Here is a 23854-nt window from a genome sequence, read left to right on the forward strand (position 1 = left end):
ATGTCAGGTATGAGCTACCTCAAGGAAATGGAGCCTTCTGCATCTCATTTCCCCCCATGCAGTCAACATATTTTTTTTTCAAATTTGCAGTGAACTCAGAAAATAGAGAAGCGTGGCCAATTTTTAATATAGTAAGTGATGTTCTGGCACCTTTGACAGTCAGTCAGTGTTGCAAAGACGTCCTGGCAGCATGAGTAAGTGCCGTCCAAATAAATGCCGGGGCTTGGCTTGATGGTTCAGGGTTTTGTGCTTCATCATACTACTCACGAGGCAATTGCTTAATCCTGGCTACATAAACTGGACTTAGAAATGTGGAATTGGTAATTCAGCTGGCTGAATAAATGGATTTCTACTGCCTGTGGGAGTGAGAAGAATTTAGAACAGTCCATGAGAGTGTGAAAAAGTTTATTTGGCTTACTTCTTTGTTTGTTTGTTTAAAGAAAAGTCACACGTAGGTCCTTAAATGCTAGTATATTTTTTTCTGGGTATGGAGTGATGAGGGAGAGGAGAAGAGATCATATTTGGAACAGAGAAAACGTGAAGCTTTTGGCATAATGATAGTGTGAAACCGAGTCTAGAAAGGGATGGAACTGACAGACATAAACTGAAAGGGGAAAGAACTCACGGGGATCTCCTCTAAGGGGATGTGAAAGAAATTGGAGAGTTAAACTGTACAACTGGGATTTTCAGTGTTAGGGGCCTGAAGAAAGATGGAATTATGTTGGGACGGGGAGAGGGATGAAGCATGGGACAAAGAGAGAGGTCAGCTTTGAGGTTGTGATTGAACATTCAAGTGGGCACCCAATCCGAGCCTAGAGCTCTCTGTAACTGGAGATACTACACTAGAAATTTGGCTCTCGTTATAGAAGCTGTAGCTGACACAGTGCGAGGGAAGGAGTTTCCTGTGGAGAGCGCTGAAGAGAAATAGAGTGTAAAAGCTGACTCCTTGAGTCAGCCATTATTAGACTCACTTCAGACTTCTAGTCAGTAGTTTACATGTAACTCAGATTTTATTCCTCCTCTGTGTGATAGAAATTTATAACAAAAGTACCAATGATTTTTATTTTTTAATGTTAACAGAGGCTTTATGTCTATGAAAAAGCAAAACACTGCAATTATGGCTTCCTTGGAAAGTAGTATAACTACATTGAATATTAAGCAACCATCATTATATTTTTTAAAATTCATATACTTTTTATTCTCTTCCATATTTTTAGTTGCAGCATTTTTATAAAACCCAACTTGTCAGAAATTGATGTACTTAGTATTTGACTGTAAAAGCAACTTTCTACACTTAAAAATTACCACCCTATTCTAAGCTATCATTATTCTTGTCTATTACAATTTCTCTCTCTCTATGCATTTGAATTATCCCAGTTGTCAGCATCTCCTTTCCCTTCAGCATAATCTAGAATAAGTCTGCATGTTCTGCTCTTTTTGCTTTGTGACAAGAAATCACTGCATTTTGAGAGTGGCAGGATGGAAGTTAATTCCATGTCACATGGAAATAACCCGGGAAAACCTGGGGACGATTGGTTCATATGATCCCTCATGTTATAAGTCTTTAAAGTAAGTGAACTAAGTGGAAAATAACATTCTTATAAGTCTTTTTTTAAAGAAACTTCAGATGTTTTTTGAGAGATCTAAGGAACTGAGTCTTTGGCATATTTAGTGAAACATAATTCAAGCAGAAAAAGATCATTTTAAAACATTTATAGCACTCCCATTTGCTGCTTTTCTCCATTCAGCAGAAAAACAAGCTCTTTTTTTTCCTCTGCACACACAGAATCTTTCAACTGAAAACTACACTCAGTAATTCTATTGCAGCAATGATGTTATCTGGTGGTCATTTTGCTCCCAAACAGAAGACATTCCTTGAAAGAAAATTTAAAGCTGTATTAAATCATTCACTTTTTAAAGGTATCAACAGATATCATAAGTAGACAAAAATGAAAACAAATTCGATCTCCAAATGAAAAGTATCCTGATAATTAACTTAACTCGTATTCTTTCCCCACCAGATGAAAGCGACTCTTATTTTCAGTCTAAATTTAACCAACCATTTGTAGCGCCTTATGGCAGATGTCACATCAAACTCATTATGATTTACCAAATAAAACTGGATAAAATGTTTTTCTTAAAGAAGTTCAGTTGTCTATTTTTACTTTAATGCATTGAATAAAGTGAGGGGAAAATGCCAACTCAAAATTTTTCTAGAATATCCTAAAAATTTGAAAACAGGTTTAATTTCAAGCTTAACAGCTACTTGCAGCTGATTAAACATGGCCTCTTTTTCATCCTATTCTGGATCAAAATCTGGTTGAAGGTGTTTTTCAGTGGCATAAATACCTTAAAAGTGAATTTGGGTGTGTATCCTGCAAATGCCTCCCCACAAATGCGATGCTGTCTCTTCTGTTCAGTTTGGTGGACTGAGAAAGCCCATTCCTCTGAGCGTCATAGCCCAAGACAAAGAAATATGTACAGGTCGTAGTCAGCTACCTTTATAAACCTCCTTTACCCTCAGGGTACGGCTTCAGAAAAAAGAATTCCAACATGTCATTGTACCATGTAAAGAAAACTGAATATAATATGGCTGATCCCACTATTCAAGAAAAAATCTTTCTTTTTTCCATCTTTGGGTTCACTAAACTCGTCTTTGACTTGGGTCTTTATTGAGAGAGGTATAAACTCATTTCGAAGATACACAATTTTAGAAAGCCATAATTTAGAGATTTCAAGGAAAAATATGTTACTTCAAAAGAAAAAAAAAAAAGATGATTTTGTTTTCACCATCCCCTTAAACTACTGGTAAGAGTTAATTTCAGATAGTGTTCTAATAATACTCCTGTTTCTGCTACTACATTAATGCTACTACAATAGCATTTTCAGATGGCATTCTTTAAGAAATAGAATAGAAGGCCAATATGTTTTCACTCCATTAGGAATTTACATAAGTAGAATGCCATTTTCTGAAAATCCATTCATAATCTCCACCAAATAAATGTGGATGGTGTTTAGAAGATTAAACTTTGTTAAACAATTAAATGAGTTTTGAGATTGTTTTATTGCATCATCTTTTGTAAAGTCAAATGCAATATGTCAATATTATAAATATCAATAAAATTATAAATGTGACAATAAGAAGCTGAATTTCAAAGATAACTTCCTGGAATAGAGATTGCTTTTGTCATTGTAAACCCAATCTACATACCCTATGAAAACCTCTGATTTGGTGGCAAATCACCCTTTAAAGAGTGCCTTCGACCATGGTAAGGTGTAGCAAATTGATTTGAAATAGTACTGGATGAAGGTGCAGGTTAATACATTGGCTCCTCACTGAATTGTGGAAAAATGAATTTCTAAAGTAGTAAATTAATTATTTTTCTCACCAGGAAATAACTCCTAGAACTTTATTGGAGACCTTTCGGAATTATGGTTTCAAAATTTATCTTCAGTGTTTTATAGCTTTTGCATGTGTGCACCCCTGATTTTGATTGCTTTTGCTGCTGGTTCTAACTTACCTAAACCCGTATTGCCCTCCCCCGGATGCTGGTGTTGTCTCCTGGGCTCCCTGCTCAGTAAGGTTGGCGTCTCAGTGCATTGGATGTGGGCATCCATAAAACGGAGTATTATACAAAGCAATTAAAATGTACCTAGTGAAGGTACTGAATAACATAGGGTGGTGAAGGAAAAAAAAGAGGGAAATGGTGTTCCCCTTTTAATATTTTCACCAATTTCTGTTAGGACTACAGAAATAAAGACCTAAAATGCAGTTGTGAAATTCAGATAAAAACTTTCATGGATCTGCCTTAGTTACTACTTCTCCTGAAGGAATAATCTGCTCACCCTGAAAAAGGAAAATTTAAATATCTTCACTAATGTTGTATTTTATATAATGGACAAAGATTTACTTTTAAGATAAGTAGCCACGTGTTACTTGTTGGGCTTTGGTTAAAGTGATTTATAGAACTGTGTACTTATCGGCAATGTGAATAAATTTTATAGACATTTAAGTGTTACACGAATTACTTCGTAAACAAAAGCTTTTAGATTGTTAACTTTGGGAGAGTTCTCTAAGAAGGCATTTTGACAACTGTTACTGTTGATAGTAGACACAAAACCTATTAAGGGCAAACTTTTCTAATGAACATTAATCTCAAACATGTATCTTTAAAATTAGCTTTTTTAAGTGAAATAAGTCGGATAGAAAAAGACAAATAATGTGTGATCTCACGTATTATGTGCAATCTTAAAATAAACTCATGGAGAAAAAGGTCAAACCACTTGTGGTTACCGGCGTTGGGGTGGTGGGGACTGAAGGGGTCGGGAGAGGGGAAATTGGAGGTAGGAGGTCAAAGATACAGGATAGTTATAAGATAAATAAATACCAATGAGGTAATATACCCCACGATGACGGTAGCTAATGCTGATCTGTAATATGTAGGAAGTTGTTAAGAGAGTAAACCCTGAAAGTTCTCATCACAAGGAAATTTTTTTTTGTTTATTCTGTTCTTTTTTTATTGTAGCTATATGAGAAGACGGATGTTAGCTGAGCCTGTGTTGTGATCATTACACAATATATGTAAACCCAGCCATCGTACTGTGTGCCTTGAATGTATACAATTATTATGTCAATTATTTTTTAATAAAACTGTATAAAGCTTTTACTCTGTGGTAACTAATTTAAATTGCTACCTATTATCTTTCCTTTTAGATATATTCATTATGACGTGACAGCCATAAAGAAGGGTCATGTTATAAAACAATGAACTTGTAATTTACTCTTCTAGTTGCCTCAATTTGGGGATGAAGAAATAGCACCATAAGAAAGTTTAGGTAAATTGCTTAAGATCATGTAAAAAAAATCATACAATGACCTAGAGATAAAAAAGAAAAAAGAAAAGCAACTGAAATCTAGTGCTTGGGACTTCCTGATTTAGACCTTCTGCTCTCAACTTCCCAAATATGGGAGGGGTTATAGGGAAGGAGAAGTTACCCTGAAAACCCAGCCTGTACTAGTTTCTAGTTTCAATTTTGGGGATAAAATCTTTTAGTTCCTCACGTCTCTATTTTTTTTTCTTCTTTTTACCTGTCAAATGGGAGTTTGGCACAAGAGGGTTTCTAGCAGCTCAACCTTCTGTCTGTTGGACCCGGACGACTGGGCAATGGGGATGCATATTACACTTTCAGAATCAAAGCTTCCCTTTAAGTTGGATAAGGAGCATCTTTTATATTTGTCAATTCCCTTTCATACCCTTGGACTTTTAGTTTTGTTTGTTTTTTTACATTGACAAGCCATGTAGAAAGTTTGCAGTAATTGAGTAGTACTTCTAGGCCTCAATTTTGATGTCCTTTCTAATTTAAACTTATTTTTGACATGGCACTGCTGTGCTTCCTGATGGAATGAAAATCTTATAAGTTTTTTAGGCCATTGCCAAATTAGATAATCTCTTGAGAGAGTTTCAGCAAGGTTCAAAGGAATAAAGTAGTCTTCGTGTCTTCCACACAGTGACTTTCTCACCGCATCTTGTGATTTCACTGAACATCTAGGAAAATAAAAGTACATTGGAACTGAGTCACCATGAAAAATTTAAGGATGGAGAGGTTGTAAGGGAAGACTTGATGGAGTGATTGATTAATTCCATTTTATTACGAATTACGTTAGCTCACTAATCAACATGGACATCGTTTGTAGTGTCACTGAGAAAATTTTCTTTCTGTGCAGAGAATTGTGAATAGGACTTATTTTGGCAAATGAGCCACTGGTAACAACTCTCAGACTTAAGGGGAACATTTTTGAAAGTATGTTTGCTATCATTTATAGAAGAGAAAGGTGATACACTGAATGTTTACTACATCTCCTGGCACACTATATATATGATTTTTTTCCATCATGTGAAACAGCTGGTGAGACATTAGTGTCAAGGTTTGTACCTGGTAAAAGCAAGGCATAAATATTTGCTAAGGAATAACCCCCATTCTTTACTCTTACCACACTGCCCCTTTCTTAGTCTGATGGGTCATGCAGCCTGTTGCTTTGTGCCCCTCCCAAACTGGGTCAGCAATAACTTAGTGAGGTGTCTGGTCACATTCAGAATTAGGTTCATAGAGGCTCTTCATGGCTTAATTTTGCTAGATTATTTTGAGGGGATATTTTGTTAAAGCAAACATAGTTATTATAAGTAGGATACAGTATTTATATACATTTTTAAGAAGAAAAACTGACACTGCTAGATATTTCACTGGAGCGATTTGTGTTGTACACCGTCTCTAATTTGCCAAGAATTTCTTCTTCCTCGAAAAACTTCAGGAAAGTGTGAAATATATTCCTTAACCAGATGTGGTTAATCTAGTATGTGAGGGGAAAGTGAAGCTTAGTTGAAGGAAATACTGTATTCCAGATGAATGAGATAGGGATAGTTTACTTTGAAATACATGAAATGACATCCACAAAGGTTTTTCTAGGAGCCTTATCCTCCTTTATTTTGTTATGGAATTGAATTCCTTTCTGAAAACAAAAGTATCTGTAGCACTCACTGCAGATAAGTGGTTATCGCCTAAGTGGAACGAAATCTAAATATATTCACACATTATGATTTTAAACTTCATCTTCAAACCTCTAAAAATTGAAGAGCTCCTAAAATACTCAATTTGTTTTTATTAAACATTTTACCAAAAAGTATTACAAGATCATTGTTTGGTAGTCTCTGAGAAGGAAAAGTAATCCATTATGTAAATTTGGGTGCTTAGAACACTTTTCAAAGATGCATGTGCATCCTGCTGATGAATTTGGTATTTCTGAGGAGTGATTTTACATCTAGTCTAACTAAGTGGTGCATGAGCTTCTGGCAGACATACTAAAGATGCATCTTCTCAGACCCTTCCACTTGTAACTTCCGATGCACCTTGTCCACTGTGGAGACCAAGGATCTGCCAAGTGATTCTACGACAGGTGGTTTGAGGATCACGCTCTGAAAAACAAGGAAGACATTTTCTGGCTGCATTGTGACTGGAGGCAGTCATTTGACTCATGGAGATCAACTTTAGAAGAGGGGTTTGGAATTAGCATAGTGGTAATGTGCATTCACGTGCATCCTTTACTTAGTTGTCCATTTTTAAAAATGTCTGCTACATTTCGGATTAAAGGTCTTGAGTTTCAATTCTGCCTCGACTAGCTATGCACTCATAGAGAAGTCACTTTACTATTTTATAGCGTACTTTCTTGGACAGTAAAAATAAGCATTTGGATGTACATCTTTAGAACCCTGTGACTAATTTCCATTGTCTTTGTTTATAATAGCTAAGGGCAGTTGAATAAAAAATTTAAATTAAAACGACCATCTGATTGCCCAGTTAATAACTGAGATCTAAAAAGATGTCCACACTTGCTGCCTGTCAGCTGGAAGAGAAGTTACAATTGTAGATAGTAATTTCTGTACGTTGCTTAGTCTCTGTTCATATAGGAAACATGAATATTCCTCATTAGAGGAGCAATGCTAGCATTGCTGTCAAAGTATGGTGTGTTTTTTTTCATCTAAAACCGAGATAAAATGGTTTTGTGGCCCTATATAAGACAGATATAAATTTAAAAACTGCAGTTATTAATGTAAAGTGATAAACAGGGACTCTAGAGCAAGACAGGCCAACTTTCTCTCTAAAGGTTCAGGTGGCAGATATATCACGCACTTTAGGCCATGTAGGGTCTCTTTCTTTCTTCCAACAGTGTGACTTCCTCCTTTTTCTTTTTCCCCTGCTTCTCCTCCTCCTCCCCAGTCTTGTAGCAGTTAAAAAATGTAAATGCATTCTTAGCGCAGGACCATACAAAACCTGGTCAGAGCTGTGCTTCTCAGACTATAACATGCACACGCATCCCTCGGGGATCTTGTTAAAATTCTGATTCTGATCTTCAGGTCTGGGGTTGGTCCCGGCAGAGTGTGCCTTTGGGTATCAAAGCTCTTGTGGTTTAATGGTTCCAGGGCATTTCGTGTGATGAATAGCCCCCTCTACTGTTGGGATTTGAATTCCCAATGAGTTTGGTTGCCAATTCAGCTGTCTTTGTGTGTGTATTTGTTTAACCAAATGCTGGGGTTATTTTGGTCCAATAATGTAGTAGTTTAGTAGTTTAGCGATCCTTAACTATTTTAATGGCCCAGACCTCTTTGGAAATTTGATGAAAGCTATGGTTCTCCTCACCACTACTTTCTCCTGCCCATACAGGAATACGTATTTTATACATAATTTCAAAGAATTCAAGGACCTACCTAAGGCTTATCCATTTTAAGGTTCACTCTCCTCCTATAGTTGTATAATGTCTGATTTTAAAGGAGCTCAGAACTAATCCCCTCACTTATAATAACATCAAAACATTTAAGTTGTAGCTGTATTTTGCTTATCTATCTGTCTATAATCTATCAATGGGTTGATAAGACCTTTCAACTTTACTTTTATGTTCTGTTAGTTATTGCTGGCATGATGACTACATTTAAAACCTAAAATTATAAATGAAGAAAATAACCTAACTGTTGGTTAGAGTAAAAACAAATTATTACACTGCCTTGTATTAAATTCGTTCACAGTGCCTTTATTCATGATTCTTTAAAAACTTATTTGAGATATAATTTATGTAGCACACAATTTACTCATTTAAAGTGCACAATATACAGTATTTTTTGGACTGTAAGATGCACCAGACCATAAGATGCACCAGACCTAGGTTTTAGAGGAGGATAATAGGAAAAAAAAAAAAAGGCTCCACCCACCACTCCCCCGCCCCAGGGAGCCGGGTAAGCTACATTCGGACTATAAGACACACCCCCATTTCCTCCCAAATTTGCGGGGGTGCATCTTGTAGTCTGAAAAATACAATAATAAATTGTTATCTTCACGGAATTGTGCAACATCACCACTTTCTATCTTCTTATGTTTTCACTACCCTGTGAAGACCCCCCATTTCCCTTCAGCCTGACCCCATCAACCACCCTAGAAAACCACAAATTTGCATTCTGCTCCAGGGATTTTTTTCTGGCCATTTCATTAAAAATGAAATCATACAATATGTGGTCTTTTGTGACTAGCTTCTGTGACTTGGCATAATATTTTCAAGGTTCACCCATGTTGTAGTATTTATCAGTACTTCATTCCTATTAATTGCTGAATAATATTTCATTATGTAAATCTGCATCATTTAGCTATTCATTAGTTGATGGACACTTGGGGTCTTCCCACTGCTGTGTTCCTATCATAACGCTGCTATGAACAGGACATTACATTTATGTGCAAGACTTTGTGTGGACGTAAGGTTGCATTTTTCTTGGACATGTACCCAGCAGTGGAATTTCTGGGTCGTATGTGAATTCTAAAATATTTTGAAGAAATCCACATTATTTTCCAAAGTGGCTGAAACCATTTTTATATTCCTACCAGCAATGTATGAGTCTCTCAAATGTTCCACATCACTGACCATACATTTTTTACATTTTGTTTGTAATTGCCATCCCAGTGGTTATGAAGTATATCTCACTGTGGTTTTGACTTGCATTTACCTACTAGTTAATGGTGTTAAACATCTTTCTGTGTGCTTACTGGCCATTTGTGTAGCTACTTAGGATAAATGTGCATTCAAATCCCTTGCCCACATTTACATTTGGTTATTGTATTTTTATTGAGTTACATGAGTTCTTTATATATAAAGAACTAGATATACCGTATTTTTCGGACTATAAGACACACCCCCTCCCCCAAATTTGGGAGGAAAATTGGGATGTGTCTTATAGTCTGAATGTAGCTTACCTGGCTCGCCTTGGTGGGGGGGGGTAGTGGAGTGGGTTTTTTTCCCCTATTTTCCTCCTCTAAAACCTAGGGACGTCTTATGGTCCAGTGTGTCTCATAGTCCGAAAAATACAGTATGTCCCATAACAGATAAATGATTACAAATATTTTTATTATTCTGTGGGTTGCCTTTTTCACTTTTTGATGTGTTTTTTTTGAAGCACAAACATATTTAAGTGTGATGAAGTCCAATTTATCTATTATTTTGTGATTTTTGCTTTTGGTGTCATAGCCACAAAATGTTCCCTAACTGACGGTCATGAATATTGGCTCCTGTAATTTCTTCCAATTTTTGATAGTTTTACCTCTTACATTTAGATTTTAGATGTTCTTTTGACATCTATAATATTTTTAATAGTGGAGAAAAGTTACTGGAAGCATATCCAAATATGACAACACTACAATTGTTTATATATGTTATAGTGATAAATTAGTAATATTCTCCTAGTTGAACATGCTAGATTCTTAATCTTACTGGTGAATAGTTTGGCTATTTTGCCTCTTTTTCTCTTATGTCTATTATTTAACATTTAATTTAGTTAAGTATTAATTTACAGGGTAGGCTACAGTAGGTTTACAGTTGAGAGTATACCACGCAGTTTGTTCTTGTATTTTTATTAATTATTATACTATTTTCCATACAAACAACTGAAAATCTACGTTTCCCCACCCCTGTATTTAAGGTCCTACCCAGGCCTTACCCAGGCCAAGTGTTTAATCAGTAGGGAATTATTTGATATAGTAAATGACACTCTAATAACATGGATGTTTGACTTGCTTTGTTTTAATAATAGACTAATTTTGACAGTTGGGAGGATGTAGGCGACTGCGTATGGGAGACCAGAGAGCAAGGAGGATCTCTCACTCTCAGGCGATTGCAGCCACGCGTGTGCCCGTTCCATACAAAGTGCCATACAGCTCTTGATGCGCTTCAGGATTGGGTTCTATGGCTGTGTGAACAGATGTTTACATTTGGGAATGTGTTACTGACTTGCAAACTACAATTAGCCTTTTATATTTAAATTCTTTGAGGTCTTTCATGATTATTATTTTTTAAAATAACTTTTACTCTTTATAATTTGGAAATTCCTCATTTTTGATAGGGACACAGTAATTACGATATATAACTTTCTTTATTATTGTGATGCATGATATGATTACCTGTCCATATTTAAATGCTTTGGGGTTCTTTAGTTTGTTCTCTTTTTAAATTCTGTGTACTGTGTATTGCTTTTTTACTTTAGGTACTTAGCACTTGTTATGTTTAACTTCCTTCTTGGATCTGATGGGATAACAAATGATAACCAGCAACTTTTAGAAGTTAATCCTTTTCAGAAAAGAGAACATTTATTAAATTTCCTCTACTAAAGTAAAATATTCATTTTTAATTAATATTGAAACTAAACTGGCATAACATTGAGGAATAAATATTACTTGTTTATTGGGCAGAAATGTGTTAATGTTAGGTAATGGGTTGGACAATTTTAAAAGCAACCTTTTTCCATTTTTATTTTTTATTGTATGTTTATTACCATTTATACCCCTTATGCCCCTTTACCCCACAATCACCACACTGTTGTCCATGTCCATGAGTCCTTTTTCCTTTTTGCTCGACCCCTCCACCCCTACCCTCCTCCTCATAGCTGTTATCCTGCTCTCCATCTATGAGTCTGTCTTGTTTTGCTTGTTGGTTCAGTTTGTTCATTAGATTCTACATAGGAGTGAGATCATATGGTATTTGTCCTTCTCTGACTAGTTTATTTGACTGAGCATAATGTTCTCCAGATCCATTCATGGTCACAAAGGGCAAAATTTTCTTCTTTTTTAGAGTTGGGTAGTATTCCATTGGGTAAATGTACATACTTGTTTTGTTCACTCATCTACTGATGGACACTTGGGTGATTCCATATCTGGTGATTGTAAATAATGTGGCAGTGAACATAGGGATGCCTATATTCGTTCTAATTAGTGTTTTGTGTATCTTTGGATATATTCCCAGAAGTGAGATCACTCAGTCATAAAGCAGATTCTTTTTAAATTTTTTGAGGAGTCTCCATACTGTTTTCCACAGTGGCTGCACCAGTCTGCATTCCCACCAACAGTGCAAAAGGGTTCCTCTTTCTTCACATCCTCACTAGCGCTTGTTTTTTGATTTATTGATGATGGCCATTGTAACAGGTGTGAGATGGTGTCTCATTGTGGTTTTAATTTCTCTGATGATTAGTGACATTGAGCATATTTTTATATGTCTGTTGGCCATCTGCATGTCTTCTGTGGAGAAGTGAACCCTTGTGACAGTATGGATGGACCTGGAGAACATTATGCTAAGTGAAATAAGCCAGTGAGAGAAAGACAAATACCTTATGCTTTCACTCATCTGTGGAATCCAAGGAACAAACTGAAATAACAAGCAAAACAGAGACAGACTCATAGATGGAGAACAGATGACAGCTAGTGGGGCAGATGATAAGGGGGTAGTGGGATTGAGCAAAAAGGAAAAAAGACACATGGACAACAGTGTGGTGATTGCTGGGGGGAGTGGGTATAAGGAAACTAATGGTAATGGAAAAATACAATAAAGATTAAATTTTTAAAAAAAAGAGAAAATGTGAAAGCACATCTTTATTCTCTCGTGTTCTGTAGGATCTCGCCTTCGCCAGGAAGACTTTCCGCCACGGATTGTGGAGCACCCTTCTGACGTCATTGTTTCTAAGGGAGAGCCCACTACTTTGAACTGTAAGGCAGAGGGCCGACCAACACCCACCATTGAGTGGTACAAGGATGGTGAGCGGGTGGAGACTGACAAGGATGATCCCCGGTCCCACAGGATGCTGCTGCCGAGCGGATCCTTATTCTTCTTGCGCATTGTGCACGGGCGCAGAAGTAAACCTGATGAAGGAAGCTATGTTTGTGTTGCAAGGAACTATCTTGGTGAAGCAGTGAGTCGAAATGCGTCTCTGGAAGTGGCACGTAAGTGAACAAAACAAACCTCATAAATGACATGAACAGTTACTTTGATTTATTTGTAGCAAGTTTGACTTGTCCCCACAGATGGTCAATACCAACAGGACAAAACAATCAACATGCTCTGTGTAATTTTACTTCGTCTTCTCCAAAGAAGGCTGGCCAAAATAATGCCAGGCCAGGGTGTCGCAGTGAATTTATTTATATTAGAGCAGTGTGGCAATTGTTAGTATATTAAAACAAGTCGGTGATGATGCTGGTCATATATAAAATTTGAATTATTAATGAGAGATATAATCAAGTATTAAAATTGGCAGTGTTAAATGAAAAGTTTATGTCTAACATGGAATCACATACAAGGGATAAATTCAATATTGTACCTATTTCTGTTACCTATGTATAAAATACACATACACATTTCTAATTCTAAATTTTATCAGGCTATTTTAAAAAGAGTATATGCTCTATGTTAAATTAACTCCTTTATTCCAGGTTGAATTCAAGAATTGTTACTCCAGGCATGCCAGCAAGAACATACCAATGATAACATCAACTATATTTATTTAATAAAAATGAATCAGAAAAGAAATCTTATTTCAGTAGGGACAGAATGTTTGTACATTGACAGGTCTGACTTAGTCTTCGGAATCATCAGTAAGAATTTGCCCTGACTTTGACATTAAACACACACACACACACACACACACACATCAGATAGCCCAAATAGCACTAGTGAATTAAGATGTCAAGGCTTTGCAGCAATTTGAACATTGATTCCATAATTTCATGGATTACTTTTTGGAACAAATTAAAAAATATGAGATAGATTTTTTTTGGCTTATAGGAAGGATTTGGAATAGTAATTTAAACAGTACCATATATTTTTGATATTATTTATTTTGAGGACAGATTTTATCTAGAATTAATTGTGAATAAGATGGCAGCAATTGGGTTTTAAAACAGACTCAACTTTTTGGTTGCACAAATAGGTCTCATAATAAGAGAATTGAGGAATTTCAGGAAGCATGAAACTTATTAAATGGCCGAAGGTGGTGATCATGTCTGTAATTAAAGTTAATACTTATACTCACATTCTACAGTGTATTATACTAGATTATACAATTTGTGTATTGAAATTCTCACCAATGTATCATTACCTTTTATCATTACCTTTATACATGAAAGCGTATTTTAGTAAACATAATCGTACTACTTCTTGTTGAGCTATCCAGTGAAAGCTTTTGTTCTCAAGTATCCAGTCTTTTCATTTAGAGTTTGTATCAGGAAATCTAGAACCCACTTATGCTTGAAATGTATAAGTCCAATAAGAAAAGAGTAGAATAATCCTAAGACCCAAATTTGTTTTGTGAAGGACCTCGAAATATGAGCATTAGAACCTTAGCTAGCAATTCCATTTTGCACTGGACACCAGGTAATTTCATTTTTGTAACTACTTTAAAATGCAGTTAAATTGAATTCAGTTTACTAAGATTTGAAGTATACAAAAAAGAAAACAAGTATTCTTAATTGTTCCATTTTTATTTTGCAATATCTTATTTCTGGAACTTTTCAAAAATACTGAAATATTTCAATGTCAAAATCTATTAATCTTTTTCCCCCACCATATGCCTTTGTAATAAATATGAACAGGCATTATTCTCCGCTTTTATAGGTAAAATGAAATCTGTGATTGTTAAGTGACCGAGAGTTAGACAGTAAGTTAATGGGGAATTCAAGATCAGATCCTTTTTCTTCTAATTTTTGGTTTTAGATAATTGTCCATATTTAGAGAAAGTAAAATTAAATCTGGCCTATTTTATATAAGTAAAAATTAAGAATTTGAATTTTTAATTTTTTTTATTTTTTACACTTAGCAGTGAATAGCTATTTTTAATCCTTCACTAACTTTTCTTTTCATATTAAAGCTTATCTAAATTGGCTAGTCATTTTTTTATTGTGCAGGTGTAAACTTATAAGTTTTGGAGCCTTAGTTTTGTTAAAATGCTTTCAGTAAATGTGCATCTTGTACTTTTATTTAATAATTTGGGAAGGATTTCTTGCTCTTGTAATCACATCATTAATAATGAATCAAACTGTTTCAGAAAGAAAAAATTAAACAATGACTTTTTTGACTTTTTTCCTCTAGCAGTATGACAGTAGCTTTTTAAAAAAATTTAAATCAATGAGCTTTGAGAAATCCTAAAAATATTTCTGACCTAAAGAGGAAAACAGAAGTCTTCTAAATTGAATTTAGCTGGTGAATAAAATTCTTTCTTCTGAAGCCATGTCAGCAGTTCATGCCATTTGAGCAACACAAGATCAAATAGTGTTCATTTATACGCTGCTCATCTCTTTCACATTAGCTCATCAGTCTCTGTTTTTCTTTATGTTTCATTAAAAGTATTAACATGGATATTTGGGTGAAAGCATTGTGATTTTTCAATAGTATTGGTAACCAATGTATTTTTATAAAATGGTATAAACTATATAAATGCTCTTCTACCAGATTACATAAAAGTTTGACCTTCATATTTTAGAACCCTTAACATAAATGCTCAATTATGGAACATCCATTTTTAAACATCAAAGAATGGAAGCCTAAAAACATTGTGCGTTTGGAAGACTGCAAGTGGATTGATATAAGGTTGGTGGGCAGGATATGTCCAAAAGGTAGGCATGCCCTGCATCACAAAATCTGGACTTTTTTGTTACGTGAAAGGAGAGTCTTTGGAAGAGCACTGAAGATTGGGTTAAAGCAGGGATGTCAAACTCATAGTCACCGGGGGCCACATGAGTCTCGTGGTTGCCTTCAAAGGGCCAAGTGCAATTTCAGCTCCTTAACAGTTAAGGAGTAGTTACATTTATACAGTCCTACAATTATTTCGGACCTTTGAAGGCAACTGGGAGGGTCATGTGCCCCCCCCCCCCCCGTGACAATGGATTTGACACCCCTGGGTTAAAGGAATGATAACTGAAATCAGAAAGGAGTTAAGGAGCTGCCAAACAACTCAGAAGAGGGTATATGTTAGGTTTTAAACTGAAAATAGCAGTGAAGATGGAAGGGAATAGTTTGAGTTATATTAAGAAATTATAAATCATATTATCTTAGGGTCAATTTGGGAGTTAGAAGGTGATATATATACACATATATATACACACACATATATATACACACATTATGAGTATATGTGTGTATATACATATATACATACATATATCAGTATATGTGTGTATATGGCAGAGTGATGTGGATATAGTACCACCATCCATAAGAATGGCAGAGACTGGAGAAATAACTGTAGTGGGAACCAAAGAGTACAGTTAGCTTTGGCTGAATTGGTTGCCTCATCAAAGAGATGTCAAGGTGAGAATACCTCATGTTCTATTTTTTAAAAAAGCTTCTGGAATTGAGAAGAAAGGTCTTTCCCAGATAGAGGTCGAAACCAGGAGAGTAGATGGAAGTGGACATGACTGCTGGGGCAGGCTGTGTGCCCAGTGGTTAAAAAGAGCTAAGACCACTCCCACCACCTAGAACCCCAGTATTTAATGGTGAGGAAAGGAAAGGAGTGCTGCAGAGCGAGGTTCAGAGGAGGCTTCAGAGCTGATGCGGGATTGGCAGTGAAGTGACACGAAAACCAAGGAAATAATTGTGTAAATGAAAAAGTGGTTGGCAACACAAATGCCACATGATGGCCAAAGAAAAGATGCCTCTGGGCTCTAGGAAAAATGGGTAGGTGGTGGAGTTGGAATGGTGAATGCTGCCTGTTCTTCCAAGAATTGAGCTCTGAAGGGGTGTGAGAGAACTGGAGCAAGGCGATTTTTTTGTTGTGGGGTCTGTGCTGTGTGTACTGTAGGCTATTTAGCAGTATCTGTGACCTTTGCTCTGGACGCTCCCTATCCCATTTCTGACAATCAAAAGTGTCTCCAGACACTGTAAATGTGCCCAGGGTAGGGAGGTGAGGGGGGCTGAGATCAGTTGAGAATTCTAATTTAGGTGTATTTGGATGGTCAAGAGTGTATGGATAAGTAGGAACCAAACTTGTTACAACTTTTACTGTGAATTGATTAATGGTAAAAATAAGGACGATTTTTGGCTCCGCTTCACCTCAATTTTCATTCGTAATTTAATGGTTTCTGCTGTTATATGAAATATACAAACCCTTTGATATCTGTCTGTCTTGGCTGATTGTATAGAAGTCCTCCTGTCCTTTACCATACTGTATTTGTTCTCTTCTTTGTTTTTATTTAATACATGCTTCAGTTTTATGTAAGGGCACAAAGTAGTGGAGGAAAAAATATTCAGAACCAGTCATTGTAATGAAGATTTGTATCACCTCATGTTTGCTTTCCCTCCTTGGTTTTGGAGGGGAAAAGCCATCCCGAAAGTACTTTTCGAATCATTTGAACTCAAAGAAGGCCTTTCAGCACAAAGTGATTTTTACATACTTAGAAAGCAGAATCCAGGGTCCGCAGCAAGACATGAGGCACTGAAGAAGTTAATGCACACAGTTTCCGACTGGCTCACCGAGAGGGCCGAGGCTTCGCTGGTGTCGGTGGGGTTTCGGTGTGAACATCAGTGCTGCCTGGGCTTGGAGCGGCGGGAGCACAGGGGTCCTCACAGGGATTGTAGCTGCCTGTGATGTGGCCCGAGTCAGTGGCAGCCCCTAGAGATAGCAGCTGTAGCCCCAGGTGGTAAATATATGACAGCAGCTTGATCTATCGACCAGGGTAAAAGGGGGTTCTGGCCTAAATGAAAATTCATGAAAAATTGATGAAGTCCCCAGATTATTTTTTCTGTTTTCTTTTCTCAGCACTACATCAGTGCAGAGAGAGGAGATTAAGGCGCTGAATGCTTTAGTGGCAGGGAGGTTGTGGTGTTGTGGTTCAAAGTTCAGGGGTCACAGAAACTGATTTTTTTTTTTTCCTTTTTGCTGTTCTAACTCTCAAAGCAAAATACAAGAGCTTTTCAAATTACCTGTGATTTACCTTTGCTTTGGTAAAAATACAGTAGTTACATGTCTAAAAGTTGGCTTTTGATGCAACTACAAAAGAGGATAGATGGGATTCATAATTTAATTGGGAACGAGAAATACATTAAATTCCATGACTGCAGGGTGACTTCTTTTTTCTCTTTTCTTTTCTTTTCTCTCTTCTCTTCTCTTCTCTTCTCTTCTCTGTCTGTCTTTTTGTTTCCATGTATTACGACTCATGTTGCAAGGAAGTCATTTAGAGAAGGACAAGGCCCTGCATTATTTATGGGTCACAGATTGCTAGACTAGAAAAGCTATGGGAAACTCTACAAACATAATGACCCTGTTTGCTTTAATTCAAAACTAAATTTCTGTTTTGTCAGTGCAAGGAAGGGAGGATGCAAAAGTAGACGGACTTTAGTTACAGAGTTATAGGTGGCATTAAAGGTGAACACAAAGTATATTGTTTCTTTGACATTCTTAGTTAATGTATATGTATTTTCTTTTCTAAAAATTGTTATTTTAGTTATAAATGGATGTTATTCAGGCAAAATACCTGTAATACCATAAAGAGACAAGGTAAATTAAATTGAAAAATAGACTTAGAGCCATGGAAAGCTTTTCAAAATTGCTTTACTACAGATATAATTCACATACTGTATAATTTACCCGTTTCAAGTGTGCAATTTCATGTTTTACAGCGTATTCACAGGGTTGTTCAGCAAACACCATAATCTAATTTAGAACATTTCCCCTATTACTAAAGAAAACCCTATACCCATTAGCAGTTAATTTCCATTCCCCTGGAAACTGCCCCAGTCCTAGGCAAACCCTCATCTACTTTCTATCTCTATAATTTTCCTATTTTGGACTTTCATATAAATAGCATTACATTATACTGTTTTTTATTAGCTTCTTTTCCTTCGTGTAATACTTACAAAGATCACCTTTGCTGTAGCATGTATCAGGGCTTCATTCCTTATATTGCTGCATAATATTCCATTGTATGGATATACTGCATTTGATTTATCTGTTCATCAGTTAGTGGGCATTTGGATTGTTTCCACCTTTTTTTTAAAGATTTCATTTATTTATTTTTAGAGAGATGGGAAAGAAGGAGAAAGAGAGGGTGAGAGACGCTGATGTGCAAAATATACATTGACCAGTTGCCTCTCTCATGCCCCCAACTGGGGACCTGGTCTGCAACCCAGGCATGTGCCCTGACTGGGAATTGAACCAGCAACCTTTTGGTTCACAGGCTGGCATTCAGTCCACTGCGCCACACCAGCCAGGGCGGTTACCACTTTTTATCGACTTTGAATAATGCTATGAATATTCCTGTACAAGTTTTTGTTTAATATACCCTTTAATGTCATCTTCTCTTGGTTATAAACTTAAGAGTAGATTTTTTTGTCATAGGATAACTGTTTAACTTTTTAAGGAATTTATATGTAACTTTTAATATTTATTATTGCCAATGAATTAACTGTATCTAACTTTCCTCTCAGTACAAAGCACAGCTATGAAACATTGATAGTACTTGATAAATATTACTGGATGGCTGGCATATCACACTTCCTGTGTCATATGTCCATATTTTACAATAAGATTAAATTAATTAAAATATAAAAATGAATAACTATAGGAAAATATTGAATGGCCACAAAGCCTCTTTTTAGTTTTTGACTCAGTTATTAATTCAGGTAGGTGTGATTTGATGGATATCCCTTCTAGCAGACCATGTTGACTTTGACCCCATTTAAGTTGAATAACTTGCTAATTGAGTCTTTTTATTTTCCACCCCATTTTCGTTTGTCCTAAAAGCAGACAATGTTCTGACTTCTCAGGAGATGATATTGCCTTTTCGTAGAGTAACTGACACCTCCTCTCCTTCCTAATTGCTTAGCCTTCTAAATGCCTTAGTTTATCTTTTCTCTAGTTGGAAGGTTTAGAATAAGAAATCAGTGAACAACTGCAGTAGAAGTTGTTAAGTGCTCCAGGAGCGGGAGAACAGCACTATCCTCACCCTGTCGTGATGTTCCTAACACAAATGGACGTGCGGGCAGATCTCTCCATTTAAATGCATACAAGGCTATAAGCTGAACTGGAGATGATGTTCATAGATTTTGACCAAAAAGAATATAGAAGCAACTCACTTTTTTATTATTCCTTTAGTTGTGTTTCCAAACAAAATGAAAAAAGCATTCAGGATTTTTTGTTAAGGCTAGTCAGATACATGAACAATTGGAAAACACTTAGAGCCAAGGTACTTAGGCCGTGTAATAGGCTGAATTGTGTTCCCCTGAATTTCATATTGAAGCCCCAACCCCCAGTACCTCAGAACGTGACTGTATTTGGATATAGGACCTTTAAAATGGTAAGCTTCTAAATGAGCTTGGAGTGGGACAAAAGTCACTGGTTCGATTCCCAGTCAGGGCACAAGACCAGTGCCAGGTTCTGTCCCAGATTGTGGTGCGTATGGAAGGCGACCAAGTGATATTTTTCTGTCACATCAATGTTCCTGTCCCTCTCTTTCTCCCTTCCTTCCCCTCTCTCTAATATAAAAAATAAAAAATTTTTTAAAAAGAGACACCAGCATGCATAAGCAGAGAGGAAAGACACAGGGTAACAATAGCCATCTGCAAGCCTAGGGGAGAGGTCTCAGAAGAAACTAAACCTGCCAACACTTTAATCTTGGAATTCCAGCCTCTACCACTGTGAGAAAATAAACTTCTGGGGTGTGTGTGTGTGTGTGTGTGTGTGTATGTTATTTTGTTATGGCAGCCCTAGCAAACTAATACAAGCCATTAGTTTTCCCATATGAGTAGCACCAAGAAAGAGACTGTGTTAAGAGGGAAGTGATGAGAATCATATATTGTTTGCACTCAGCAGATTTTGTACTGCCCTGCATCCACTGTGTTTGGCCTGAGGCTGTATTAATAGAAATCTGTGAACTCAGTTGAAAGCATTATAAACCATGAATGTGTCAGCATCAAGGAATCAATGAGAAACATAATTTAACAGGAAACAAAAGACCAAGTAGCGAAAATTTTGGTATTAGAAAACAGACGTTCTTAGAGAATATACATGTGTTCACACGCACAGGTCCGTGGTATTTGGGCTGTTTTGTGCGTGTACCTTTTAATTTTGTGATACTCGATCACGTTCTTTCAAATACAGGCTTCTCCTTTAATCTTAACCAATGAAGGTGTGAAATTGCAGTGCCTGGAGAACATGTTGGAACTTACGATCTTTTTAAATATGTATGATGCTGTGTTTCGATATCATATTTCTGTTGATTGAATTAACTACATTCAACCCCTCTTAGCACAGGTCTCAAGTTGCCATTCACTCAAATTAGCCTGGACTAACTCTGATTCAAAGGAAAGCACATAACGAAGTGAAATTTCAATGTTCTCCACTTTTGGAAGGAGTATTTCCAAAACCAGTATTGTCCTCATCTCTGAAAACATGTAAATACTGTCTGTGGAACGACAGACAAATATATTCATGGTGTTCTGAGGTGTATCAATATGAGACATTTTGAGGTCAGTTCTTGTTTCTACCCCAGAAACCATTCTTAGATAAATTTAATAATATTCAAGGTTTTGGAGGGTTTCCTACCTACAAAGCTTCACTTTATTCTATTTCAAGTGGTGTATGAATATAAGTTGATTTCACTGAAAATGTATGTAAGTTGACATTATTCTTAGGAAATATAATTTTAGGCTGGAGCACGAATGCTTTTCTCAAGATTTGTATTTCACCAGAACGACAGGCCTCCCTCCAATTTAATACTTCTTTAGATTTGATTTGTTTCTGATAATTATGATAAGCTTCCTTCAGTTCCGAAGTGGCCCCCGCAAGGTTTGTATAGTTGCATGAAGGAGTTTGTATTTCTGTCAAGCTTGAGTCGGTATATATGGTAAGCTCTTTACAGGAGAGTAGATGTTAAAAAAAGTAGGTGAAATTTTGTTCAATTCTGGCAATGTCTATTTCAGTAAAAGTTCCTAACAGCCTGTGGCTTAACTGTCAAAGGATGAGGTTTAATCTTATTTCCCCTGTATACCATTGAAATTGGTTTTTCCTCTTATGAGATTTTCAAAGGCAAAAATACTTCCAGCCACCCATTTTTTAATTTGGAGATAGTCATATATTTTTGTCAATAGAATATATATTTAGTAAGAAATAACCTGGTAAAGCAATATGGGGCCCCTGCTTGGGATAATTTCTGTAAACTCACTGAAGTTCCCTGGCATTGTCCTCCTGGGCTGTTCAGTCATCAACAGTTGAGTGTCTCTGGCCCTTGGAAAGAAGTCAAACGAGAATTGTAAGAGAGGCAGGTGGTTTCATTGATATGACAGACATATATAGGCCCAGTCCCCAGTGAGTCCCAACAGGATTTTTGTATGTTTGTTTTGTTTTGATTTTTTGTTTTTGTGGAAAGTCTACCACCCAAAATAGCCTGTAGCCATTTATTCATTGGCTGATATAAGCCTTCATATGGTTGATCCTCAAAAGGCCAGCAAACTAGTTGTAAGGCTGGGCCATAGGCAACAAGAAGAGTCTGATTGGCTGATGCCATTGGCCCTTTGAGTAGCATAGGGCCTGTAAATTTAGCTTAAATTAGCATCTAAGAAGACGAGCTCTTTTTTTAAAATCACCTATATGTTTCTTTTTTCTGAGCATCAAGGCTTTGCCTAGATATACAAGTACTTGTTAGTATTTAGAAAGGCAATCATTAAGATTTTTTAAGTTGTCATCTAACATCTAAACCTTTACAAACAATTTTAGGACAGACTGTATAGTGTGTGTGACTATTTCCAAATATAAGTCATATTTAATACAGCCCTTATTTATATATCAAGCTGCTTCATTTTCTCCTTATTTCCTTCTTGATTTCTCTGTTTATTTACAGTGAAGACATTCTATGTTTTTCTTTAAATCAATTTAGAGTCTTTATTAGGTTTCCTAGTTATGAGGAAGTACAAAGAAGCTTAAGAGGCCATGCCTTCAATGGTGCTTGTGTTGTAAGTGACAAGCTGGGTGGCTTCATCAAGAAGCAGCTAACCTTCTGCTGTGTGCTGTGGGTAAGGACCTCAGACAGGACATGACGCAGGTTTAGAAGGAGTGGCACCAGATGCTTCTGGATGAATATGAATGAAGAATAGCCTTAGGAAAATGGAGATATGTGTAAAAGCATAGGACTGTGGCTGTGTTTGTCCAGTTTTGGGGAAAATGAGTATATTCATTGAATTTGAGACTGTAAGTAGGGGAAAGGAAGGAGATAAGTAGGGAGGTAGAAATTGGTAAGACCAAACAAACGAAGGAGCTTGCAAGTTTTCCTAGAAGACTTAAGGGGGCCCTTCAGTGTCTTTTGATTTGGGAATGTTACTTATAAGGTATTAAAGGAGATGTGTTCGGTACAGTGTAGGGTGGTTTGGAGCATGGAAGGTTGTGGATGTAGGAGATCAATTACAAGTTAAGGTATAGTAGGATGAGGGTTGAATTAATTTGATGAGTTCAGTTGATATCAGAATAAAGAGGAGATGACATTAAAAAGGAGCATTTATAGGAATTTAAGAAATACATTTGTAGTTTAATGGATGATATAAATTTAGTTTGCTATATTTTTGTACAGTACTTTGTAACTGCTAGGCACTCAACTGGGTGCTGGGTTATAACAATTGTTTAATGGGTATAGAGTTTCAGCCTAGCAGTGTGAAAAGATCCTGGAGGTGCGTTGTACAACCTTGTGAATATACTGAACACTATTGAACCACAAACTTAAAAATGGTTAAAATGGCATATTTTATGTTATTTTTTACCTCAATTAAGAACAAGAAGAGAATAAAAACAGAACAATGCCTGACTCACGCTGTCAAATAGTGTTCGACGGAGTGGGGAAACTGTGGTAAGTGTTACGGAGAGGAATGACTGATAGGTAGGGATTCAGAGGAATAAGAGGTGATTCTGCCAAGGGAGCTGTGGAACAGGTAAAATGATTTCTTTAGACAGAAAATGAGTAATAATAAGTGTTTCCTAAATATCAGGCTTTTTTGCATATGTTTCATACTCATGGTTCATTCAAT

General features: G+C 36.5%; 1 protein-coding gene across 12 annotated transcripts in view; it reads left to right on the plus strand.

Annotated features, from left to right (window-relative positions):
* ROBO2 (roundabout guidance receptor 2) overlaps positions 1 to 23854 on the plus strand; it is a 1283870-nt gene that overhangs the window by 752788 nt on the left and 507228 nt on the right. For all 12 annotated transcript variants that reach the window (XM_071220606.1, XM_071220604.1, XM_071220607.1 and 9 more), the window contains exon 2: positions 12472 to 12798. In XM_071220606.1, the coding sequence (XP_071076707.1) occupies positions 12472 to 12798 (327 nt within the window). The remainder of the gene's footprint in view (positions 1 to 12471; positions 12799 to 23854) is intronic.

Source organism: Desmodus rotundus, chromosome 2 (assembly GCF_022682495.2).
Source record: "Desmodus rotundus isolate HL8 chromosome 2, HLdesRot8A.1, whole genome shotgun sequence".
NCBI lineage: Eukaryota > Metazoa > Chordata > Mammalia > Chiroptera > Phyllostomidae > Desmodus > Desmodus rotundus.